At 55.2% G+C, this 10,835-nt stretch overlaps 1 protein-coding gene across 1 annotated transcript; it reads right to left on the minus strand.

The window, feature by feature from the left end:
* Positions 1 to 1,047: 1,047 nt before the first annotated feature.
* GAL3ST3 (galactose-3-O-sulfotransferase 3) lies at positions 1,048 to 8,775 on the minus strand. The gene is made up of 4 exons (XM_036259734.1): positions 8,617 to 8,775; positions 7,272 to 7,278; positions 4,573 to 4,809; positions 1,048 to 2,730 (listed from the first exon to the last, which is right to left on the minus strand). Exons 3-4 carry the CDS (start codon positions 4,695 to 4,697, stop codon positions 1,557 to 1,559), a joined length of 1,299 nt encoding a protein of 432 aa, XP_036115627.1. The 5' UTR covers positions 4,698 to 4,809; positions 7,272 to 7,278; positions 8,617 to 8,775; the 3' UTR covers positions 1,048 to 1,556.
* Positions 8,776 to 10,835: the final 2,060 nt, after the last annotated feature.

Below are 10,835 nucleotides of genomic sequence, written 5' to 3' on the forward strand. Positions count from 1 at the left end.
CCACTTTCTAGCTGTGTGACCCTGAGTGTCACATAATCTCTCCAGGTCTCAGTTCCATCACTCATGAAATGGTACCTATCTCACAATATATATAAATCCCTTAAGTGTTGGCTGGCACATAGCAGACCATGTTGGCTATGTTTACTTGTCCAAGTATGTCAGTGTAGCTGTACATTGTAAAGTAGAAAAGAAAGTAACGGGAAAAGTCCTGAAGAGAGGTTTCATTTGAAGGTGCTGGATGCCTTGCTGTGCGCTTAAGGACATCAGGGGCAGGAAATGGTCCTCATTTAAGTCAGGATCGTCTTCTCTGTTTTGGGAAGGAAGGACAGTGGTAAAGTCAGTGACTCAAAAAGGAGAGGTAAAATTCTGAGCTCAGCATCTCCTTAACCTGGAAAATGATCCTCCTTCTGGCCTCCGCTCTGTCCAAGGGGCTGCTGTTCTGTTCAAACGCCCTGTAGTCCTTCCTCTTTGTTTACTGTCTGCTCCAGTTTCAGTGCTTCCCCATGAGCTCCATGAGGAGAAAGGCTCTAGCTGCTTGGTTCCCCTGTGCCCCGTTACAGAGATGATGCTCAGTAAGTGTTGCTGAGTTGAATGAAAACGATTTAGATGTTCTCAAAGGAAATGAGTGGGGCTGAGGTGGCTCAGTCAATAACGTTGCGCCTCTGAGTAGTGGAGGAAGGTGATGGAGGCTGGGTCCTGATCCCCATGGTGACCACAGCTATTCTTGGGCATCTGCCTCATCAAATGTGGGCAATCTGGCTTTCAGTGACTGACATATAACTTGCACATTTTGTTGTTGTTAATCCTCACCTGAGAATATTTTTTTCCATTGATTTGTTTTGTAGAGAGAGTGGAAGGAAGGGAGATGGAGGAGAGAGAGATAGAGAGAGAGCGAGACATCGATCGGTTGCCTCCCACTTGTGTACCTACCATGGCCCAGGATTAAACCTGCAATCCAGGTACCTGACCTCCACCTGGAATCAAACCTGTGACCCTTCCCTGGCCACTGACGCTCTATTGATTGAGCCACATCGGCCAAGGCTAACCCGCACATTTTAACGATATTTTATTTAAAAAAAAAAGAAAAACCAAACAAACAAAAACCCCAACCCAAGAACTCGTGGTTCTGGGAGTCTGGGAGCAGCTTAGATCTGTGGTGAGGGTGGAACCTGGAAGACAGATGGTTTGGGGACTTTTGAAGAGCGAGAGCTCGGGGAGGCTGGCAGGCAGAGCCCCTCTCTGCGGCCTGGGTTCATCCGCCTGGAAAAGAGGGCTCAAACCCCAGAAAAAGGCAGAATGGACAGTTATGGACAGGTCTCAAACCTCCAGTAAAAGTCACCAACCAATTAGGAAGGAGAGGATGGCCCGGGGCTCGATCGGGCCTATCAGCACCCTCCCAGAAGGCGGGGTTCAGCCCACCGTAGGGAGGCTGGCTCAGATAGGGTGATGCACCCCCAAGTACTGCGAGGCGCTTAAGCCCCTCCGGAGTAGGGTCCTGGATGAGGCAGGGCTTGGAGGTAGCCCCAGGTCTGACTACCAGGGCAGACTCCCGGAGTTCAGTGGCCCGGGGGGCCGCGGGGCAGTGCCCGGATGGGCCGAGGCGGCGGGGGATTGTCCAGGACCGGTTCGGGCCGGGCCCGCATACCGATCCGGCGCTTCTGCTTGCGCAGCAGGTAGTTGGAGTACTGTACCTCGGGCATGGCCAGCTTGAGGCAGGCCTCAGTGGCAGGGCCGGCGCCACCGCTGGGCAGGTCGTAGCCCATGATGTCCACCTTGCGGCTGGGCTGCCACGGCTGCAGCTGCTTGGTGCGGATCTGCGCGGCCGGCCGTAGAACAGGCTCGTCGCCGAAGCAGCGCCGCAGCAGGCGCTCTCGGGCCTCACGCAGCTCGCGCGCCTCGCGCTCCACGCAGGCCCGGCCGGCGCGCGCCACGCGGCGCCAGAAGGTGGCGTTGAAGTAGTCGTAGAGGCCGGCGTCGAGCGCGTTCCAGGCGCGCGCGGCCCGCGCCAGCGTCCCGGGGATGGCGGCCAGGCGCGAGCTGGCGGCGCGGGCGTTGAGCTTGGCGTAGAGCACGTCCTCCAGGTCCCAGGCCAGCAGGCGCCGCAGCAGCACGAGCGACTCGTCGAAGTACTCGGCGATCATGACCAGCGAGAAGACCTCCTCCACCTGGCGGATGAGGCCCGCCAGGTAGGCGGCGTCCTCGCGCGGGCTGCGCTCGTGGTCGCCGCCCAGGTCGTAGGCCAGCGTGTTGTGCGCGAACATGGCGAAGTGCTCGCCCGCGCGGTAGTAGGCCTCGGGCGCGCGCAGGAAGGCCTCGAGCGACGCGTTGGGCACGCGCCGGAAAGCAGGGCAGTACTGGTTGTAGTAGCTGAAGAGGGACTCGAACATGGCGGCCGGCTCACGCAGGATGGTGATGTAGACGGTGCCCGGCGGCATGAGGCGCTCCAGCTCCGAGCGGTCGAAGCGCAGGTGGCTGGCCAGCACGTGCGGCGGGCGCGTGGCCGGGTGCACGAAGTGCACCGAGAAGTTGCGGGGATAGCAGAACTGGTGCTCGCAGCTCGGGTGCGGCAGGGCCACCGTCAGGTTGTGGCGCTCGGCGAAGCGGAACAGGATGTTCTGCACCGTGGTGCCCGCAGTCTTATGCGTCTTCAGGAAGGCCACGGTCATGTGCTTGGGGCGCGGTGGCGAGTCCCGCAGAGGCGGGCAGCTCAGAGGGAACAGCTTGGGGTACCTGCAGGGTCCAGGGAGGGGTGCAGGGAGGAGGGTGTGAGAGGGTGTGACCCCTGCCCCTTCCCAAGGATGGTGGGGTGGGCTACAGAGCAGCCCATTTTGGGCTTTACCCACAGAGCAGTAGAGGGCTATGGTAGGCGGCCTCTAAGATGACCCACGTGATCCCTGCTGGCCTCCTGGTATTCATGCTCTTGTGTATTTCCTTCCCCTTGAGTATGGACAGGACTTATTGATGCCTCTAAGGAATAGAATAGGGCAGAAATGATGGATGTCACTTGTGAGATTACATTATAGCAAGGATATGGCTTCTATCTCTGTGTCTTTCTCTAGAACAACAAACGCAGGGGGAAGCAAGCTGCCATCCTGTGAGCCACCCTATGGGGAGGCATCACGTGGCAACAGTTCCCAAGGAACTGGGCCTTCAGTCCATCCCCCTGCTTGAGGAACTGAAGTCTGACAACCACATGAGTGAGCTTGGAAGGGGAGCCCTTCCAATCAGACCTTCAGATGAGACTGTAGCCCCAGGAGAGACCATGAGTCAGAGGGACCCACCTAAGTCCCACCTGGATTCCAGCCCCACAGAAGTGAGATAATAAATGTTTGATGTGCTCAGCTGTGAAGTTTTGAGGTAATTTGGTTACATAGAAATAGATAAATAATAGAGGGACAGTGGCCCTTGGAGATCCTTGAGGAAGTCCACTTTACAGTTGTAGAAACCGAGGACCAGAAGGAGAAACATAAATCTGGCAACCCAGATAAAGTCACCAAATCCTCCCACTCTCTTCTTTTTCATTTTTACATTTTCACTGGCTCCTCACCTTGTGGATGAGTGGCATGGGCTTTGAGGCAACCCATTTGTCATATGATTCTGTTAAGACCTCTGCAGCTTTATTCATTCATTCAGACTATTTTTTTAGCATCTCCTACGTGCCAGGCACTGTTCTAGGCTCAAGAAATATGATAGTGTAAAAAACAGATAATAATCCTACTCTTCATGAAGCTTTCGTTTCTGTTTCCTTGTTCCTGAAACAGGGTGTTTGGGATTACAGGTGACCTGTAAGATCTTTTCAGACTTTGAGTCACTCTTCTGTTTCTTTTCTACCATCCCAATCATAATGTAACAAGGACAATTCTAAGCAGCTTTGAAACACCATTAAGAGTTCCTATCTGTGGCTGATTTGGGCTCAGAATAATGTCTACACAGATGCCTTTTCAAAGACCAGCAAATCATCTGGAAAGGGGGATTGGGCCCACTCACACCATTCTCCTAGGAGGACCATGTAGACAATGGGGAAGTTGAAGCCCTTAGGGGTGCAGGGATTTACTGGGTTCACACCGGAGCCAGGAGTAGGATCAGGATTCCTATTAGTTGTCACATGGTATCTTTCGTCAGGGTGACTAGCTGGGTCACACATACCATCATTTCTATTTTACAGATGAGGAAACGGGGGCTCAGAGAAGTGAGAGGACTTGCTCAGCACGACAGTAGTGAGAAATTGTTTGCAGTCCTTTGGGAGGCACCCTGAATGTGATGCCGTGCAGACTTGGGCTGGGTTAGAGTCCAGCTTAGTCACTGACTAACTTTGACTTTGAGCAAGTCACTCCCATTTCAGTGAAGATCAATCCCTGCCCCGGGAAGTTGTGTGGATCTAAAGAGGTGTATGGAAAGCACTTTCAGGATGGAGGGAAGTAACAAAGCCCAGCAAAAAACAGACTCTTCTGGCAGGTGCAAGAATGGGAAGAAACGCTCTCAGTTCTGGTGCTAACCAGGCAGCTAGCTAGCTGCCTGAGGACTGCAACTCCCCTGGGCCCCGCCCCCCTCACCGAGGCCCCAGCCCCTTACCAGCTGAGTTGTGCACCCTGGTGGATGAGGAGGCTCAAGGTGCTACACCCTAGCACCAGCAGCAGGATTTTCCTGCGGCTCATCATCTTGGTGGCCTGCTGTAGGCGCTGGAGGATGGGTGGCATGATGGAGTAGCCACCCCTGGACTAGCCAGGGTCTTGCTATCCAGGACACCCTTCGCCAGCACTCATGGGGGCTCCTGAGGCTCTGGTAGCAGGGCCAGTGTTCCTGAGAGGCCTGGCAGAAGAAGGAGGCAAACAGGTTTGTAGTGGGCAGAGGAGATGGGCTCCGAGCCCCAGCAGAGTGCTGCAAAGGAGAGCTCCCAAGAGTGGGGTGAGCAGAGAGGCCAGGGAAGATCAGATTCCTACCTCCCGTCACCAAGACCCTATCTCCACACTGCTCCAGATAACTTAGTCTTGGGTGGAATTACAGGCTCTGGGGTGTGGCCAACCCTTCAGGCTGTAGCCACTCCTCCCTTAAACCCTGTCTCTGTTTCTCTGCCTGCCCCTAACTCGTCTTTGTCTCGTGTCCATTTGTATCTGTCTCCCAGATTTGCCTTAGCACCAAGGCTTGGCTCAGAGCACAGAAGTCTCAACTCAAGGTTTCCCCTCCTCTAGGACTCTTTACCTGATGGCTTCAGCCAAGGGTTGGTCTTGACACCCCAGAAAATGAGCCTTTCAGAAACACTGACCAAGCCTTCCTTCACCTTCTAGTCTCTGACGTGGGGAGGGGCCAATACAGCAGGCTTACTATTATATACTTAATTCTGTTTAATCACCTCAACCCTAACAGGTATTATCCCCACTTTACAGACAAGGTAACTGAGACTCTAAAAGATGATGTCCTTGCCTGGGCCACACAGCTGATCTTAGCAGAATCTGGGGTCAGACCTGCTCTTTCTGGCCCCAGAGTCCACACCCTTCGACAGGTGCGCTGCTTCTACGGAGAACTGATTTCCACAGCCTGCCTGGATTCTGGCACTTCTGAGCCCTAAGCCCTCCTCCCTAGGCTCCCGCTCTGAGGGTCCAAGACCAATAAATCCATGAGGGAAAGAAAGGAAGGACATGAAATCCTGGAACCCTATCTGGGTTCCATCCCCAGACACCTGAAACCCTGACCACCCCATCAGCTTACTCTACAGTGAGAGACGGGTGCCTGGCCAAGACAGTGGAATGGCAGCCTGGGAGTGAGCAGGGGTGTGGGAATGCAGAGGGGCTTCCCCTTGTTGCCCTGCTGAGAATCTGGAGAAGGTAGGCCTGCATCCCAGGTGACTGACAGGTGTAAGAGGCAGAAGGGCCTGGTTTCCAGCCAGTCACCTGTCCCCACCCATGAATGCCTTGGCTCAAGGGCAGCCCAGCCCTTGGCAGCTCCTGTGGAAAGTCAGCTTCAGTAGCAATGCCTGTACTGTCCCCTAGCTAGGGTGAGGTCTCTGCCCCAGGGGCCTTGATCTCCAGGTTCTGGTTCAGTTTTTGCCTCATACACCCCTTTGTCCAAAGGGGGGGGGGCTGGAACTTTGTGGGCATGTGCATATGTGGAACTAGGACACCTGGGTCCCAGGAGGGGTGAGGTAATGTGAAAACTCTTTGACCATCCCCTTCCCTGGGGGCCCTGGGCTTGGCTTACAATCCTTCCCCCCACCCCAATTAATCCTGGATTACATTTAAACCTGTTTGGGTGGAAAGATGTCTTGGTTATGCCTTTCCCTTTTGTCCAGGCCCCATCACCTTGTTTCCTAGTACCCACGTGCAGACAGACTTAATCTGCCTGGAGCCGAGGGGGGTGAAGAGTCCAGCCACAAAGGACAACCAAGGGCATAGCAGAGAAAGCCCGCCCCCTACCCCCGGCCTGGCTAGGGCAGAGGAGGGCTGGCTCTGCCTTGGTGGGCAGCCTTCAGGAGGAAGTCAGAGCCAGTGGTCCTCAGGATGCAGGCCCTCTCCTTTGTCATTTATCCTGCCTAGAGGATAGACACATCGACTGGTTGCCTCCTGCACGACCCAACCAGGGCTGGCGACAAACTGCAAGCGAGGTATGTGCCCTTGACCAGAATTGAACCCATAACTCATTGGGGCTGAACCCGTGAGTCACTGGTCCGAGGGCTGATGCTCTAACCACTGAGCAAAACCGGCCAGGACCAAAACCACTCTATTTTTTCCCCCTCACCCAAGGATATTTTTGTATTTATTTTTTTTTTTTGGTACGTTCCCCTAATGGGAATTGAACCTGGGACTCTCTGGTCCGCAGGCCGACGCTCCAACCGCTGAGCTAAACCGACCAGGGCTTTTCTATTTATCTTCAGATAGAGTGGGAGGGAGAGAGAAGGAGAGAAAGGGAGAGAAAGAAACATCAATGTGAGAGGAACACATTGGCTGGTTGCCTTTTGCACAACCCCGACCAGGGCCAGGGACGAACTGCAACCAAGGTATGTGCCCTTGGCCAGAATCGAACCTGAGACTCATTGGTCCGTGGGCCGAAGCTCGATTGTTGAGCCAAACCGGGCAGGGCACCACCCTATCTTTGAGAGGACTCTGGGTCACCCTAAGATGTCAAGCCTGGAGGGAGCTACAGTGGAGTTTTCCCTGGGAGACGCTTCAACCAGGCCACACAGAGGGTGATGGGCTGCTAGGTGGACCTCTCCAACCCATTCCCCTTAGCCCCAGGGAGCCAGCCAGCCAGACTCCAGTGTGAGGCTAACGTGGAACAGCGCACCTTCAGCACAAGAATTCCCCAGGCACCAGTTTCTGCTTGGCCACCGTCAATGACGGGATGCTCATCATCTTCAGATACAGCCTGGTCCATTTCTGAGCAGCCTTGGCTGTTCAAAAGTTCTTTCTGGGATGGCTAGGATCCTCAGCTTGTCCCCTTCTACCTTCCACTCTGTATGGTTGCTAGTGCTGCCCTCCCTGACCACATGGCCAATTTTTCTCCATGACAGACTTTCAGGTGTTTGAAATCAGTAACCCTGTCTTCTCTGGGTGGCACTCGGCCAGGATCAACATTCCAGGGCCCGAGAGAGTGCTGCTTGGACATTGGAGGCAGCCTCCCTTCCCTCGGCAAGTTCACTCCTGGGTGTCTCTTCTGGAGATGGAGTAAGGGTACTGGTGCCCCAGGTGGGACTGAGTTTTCCTCTGTCTCCAGGCTGGTGTGGGGTGGGTCTGCTGGAGCCAGGCCCTGGCTCCTGCCTCTCTTAAACATCAAACTACTTCCCGGCTTCCCCTGTGTCTTCTCCATGGAGAGTTTCCCTCAGGAATCCCATACAGGTCAATGTGCCCAGCCTCATCAGAATATCAGTGCTAATTTTAGTCAGAACAACCTACCTCGGGCTGTTGCCCAGGTTTGCAAATTGCTTTCCCTTCTCCAGGGAACCAAAGAAGAAATGGGATAGCTAGCCAGAGCTCTACAAACTGGCTTGGATGCCACCCACTCCCAAATGAGCCCCTTTCTCTCTCCCCTTCCAAGCTCTAGGGCTGATACTGGTGCATGTAGAGGAGGGCGCCTTGGCCTGGACTGCCTGGACCTGAGGACCTGACCTTTGGCTGACCTGGAAATTTCATCTTTACTTGAGGATGGCACAGTCCAGTAAACAGGGAAACTGCCCAGGGCACTAGAGAGGAAGGGGCCAAAGGATGAGGAGGCTGCAAATTAGTGTCCTAGGAGATCAAATATCTTTCCACCTCCCTCCTTTCCTTCCTTGCCCCACCAGCCTGCACCAAGTCCCTCCAGTCCCCTTTCCCTGTCATCCACCCCAGCGTCATCCCTGCCTCCGAATTCCTCTTGCCTTCTTTCTCTATCACGACCTACCTCCCCCACCTCCATTCCCTGTTTCATCCCAACCTCCCCCAGGGATGTCACCGGAATCTGTTCACCATAGGGGATAGGCCAGATTCGTCCTCTCACCCAGTCTTCTCCCACTCCCCAGGGGGCAGGGTGCCCCCTCTGCTCTCCAGGCACCGGGCCCTCAGGACACTCTCCCGCCCACCCTTCGTCCCCCATCCTGGACTGGTCCACCCCGCCTCCCAGCTCCAGGTTGGCTACCGCAGTACTCACGCACGGACTCTGCCTCAGACTCGGGTGGTGAGTGGTCGCCGCTACCTCCCAACCCTTCTCCTGAAGTCCGCTGCGGGTCCGAGGGCGCCGGGGCCCTGCGCACGGAGTGCCCGTCGCTCTCCTCTCCGCGCCTGGATGGGATCAGGTGGCGGCGTCCGCCCCGGCTTCTCTGCTCCGGCTCTGCCCGCTGCCCGCCCCCCATCGCATACTGGAGGCGGGGCGGGGGCGGGGGCCCAGAAGCAGCGCAGGGATGGGGGAGGGGAAGGGGAGTGGGAAGGGGAGGGGGCAGCCCTGACTCAGAGGCTGCTGAAGAACATTCTCTGGGTGGCATCTTTGGATGCAGGCATCTTCCCCTGGCAACATTGCTGAGTCGGGACACCAATGTGGCCAGCTCCCTGCCCTCACTCTACAAAGGGGAAACTGAGACCTGGAAGTTATCTGTATACCGTGGCATTGCTGGACATTCCTGGGCCCCTCTGGTCATCCTTGGGCTGGTGGGTCTCGGTGGAACTAGTGACATAGATACATTTACAAGCACCCACATGCCCCCTCCCTCCTCTTCTGCTCCTCTTTCCCCCTCCATCTGAGAACCACAGCTCCAGCACAGCTGGTCCAGTCTGCCCTCACACTCCTGGGGCCCCCTTCCCCTCCTTGCCCCTGAAGCAACCCCTTGCTGCTGACCCACTCCATCTCTCCACCAGGACCTCAGACCAACTCACTCCTGATCAGAGCCTTAGTGAGCCTGGGGCCCCTGCCCAGGCAAAGTTGCATCCAGCTGATTGATGGGGAGTTGTTCTGAGACTGCAGAGACCATACATGTGAAGGCTCTGTGTGAGCTATGTGTGGGGGCTGGTCTTGAATTTCCTACTGCTGTCTTAGTTCCTAGCTCCTGTACCCTGGGAGCTGGGCAGCAGCACCTCCCAAAGTTACACCAGACACCAAGAGCCTCACATTTAGTTCTATGGCTCTCATGGACTCCTGCTTTCTCTTGCCCTCTTGGCCTGGTATGGCAAGGCTCCTGGAGCTGAGGCAGCCACCCAAAGCTGCAACTTGAAGGGACTAGATTCCATTTTACGCCCACACAGGTAGGTATTGTGTGAGGGTCCTTGTTAAGGAGGAGAAGGGAATGGGGACACTCAGAGTCAAAAGAACTGCTTGTCCCAGATTGGCTCCTCAGTCTTCTCCTCTGAACAATGGGGGTCCTAACCCTGCCTGGGTCCCAGGGCTTAGGATAAAATGGAGCCTTTCTTGGGCTGTTGCTTTCTGGCCTAAGCTACACCATCTCCTCACCCATCAGCCTTTAGTTTGTCTTGCCTCAGAGAACCCCCATCTGCTTCCCCAGCACATACATATGCCTTGGGGTTTCTAGCCTCAGATGACCTGCCATTGGCTCTCCAGTTACAGGGAGCAGAAACACACTTCCTTTGTGTCAGGAATGGTTCTGCTTGAGTGGGTTGACAAGCCAGAGGGGCGGGTAGCACTCTTCTCTCTTCTGTCCTTTCTGGGTTTGTCCTCTCCTCTGGGAGTCTTAGGAGACTGGGATGGTGGTAGTGATAGAAGTGGGAAGGGTCAAGCTTTGGGCAGCAGTGAAGAGAATTTCCTAGCCAGTCTTTCTTCCTGGCCCAGTCCTCTTCTCTGTCTCTCATAAACCTGGCACCCCATTCTTTTTTCACTATTCCCAGCTATTTCTCTGTTGGAGGCAGTTGGTGAAATGGAGCATGCCAGAGATATGAAGGGTGTGGGTGTGTGGGGGAAATGAGACCATTTCACTTGAGTTTCTTGGCTCTGTCAGCCAATGTGCAGGCGCTCGCTCGCTCGCGTGTGTGTGTACACACACACACACACTCACACTGAGCCAGTCAGTGCAGAAATAGAATGACAGAGGGACCTCGATGCGAGTGGCAGAGGTAGGGTCAGGAAAACAGTACCTGCCCATTTCTCCCTCAGGAGCACAGGCCACTGGTGGGGATGGGGCGGGAGGGTAGGGGGCAGGTCGACCTGTCCCCACCTCTCCCCCAGGAGACTGGTGGGGATGAGGAAAGAAAAGGTCCTGGGTTTATTTTGGAGACTAAAAAAAGACCCAAATCCTGTGGCTAGAAAGACTTCCACCCTGCCTCCCCCAGTAATCATTGATTGAGCGTCTCTTGAACATCAGGCCCCTGCTCACGTTCTTGGGGACTGCGATGGAGAGGAGCAAGAAAGACTTCAAAACAAATGGA

Source organism: Molossus molossus, unplaced genomic scaffold, assembly GCF_014108415.1.
Source record: "Molossus molossus isolate mMolMol1 unplaced genomic scaffold, mMolMol1.p scaffold_m16_p_13, whole genome shotgun sequence".
Lineage (NCBI taxonomy): Eukaryota > Metazoa > Chordata > Mammalia > Chiroptera > Molossidae > Molossus > Molossus molossus.

What these genes read in the sequence shown, in the direction of transcription:
- GAL3ST3 (XM_036259734.1), bottom strand. Translation starts at nt 4,697, where the DNA reads ATGCCACCCATCCTCCAGCGCCTACAGCAGGCCACCAAGATGATGAGC. An exon ending in CAGGGTGCACAACTCAGCTG is followed by an intron (nt 2,731 to 4,572) that starts GTAAGGGGCTGG and finishes TGGACCCTGCAG; the next exon opens with GTACCCCAAGCTGTTCCCTC.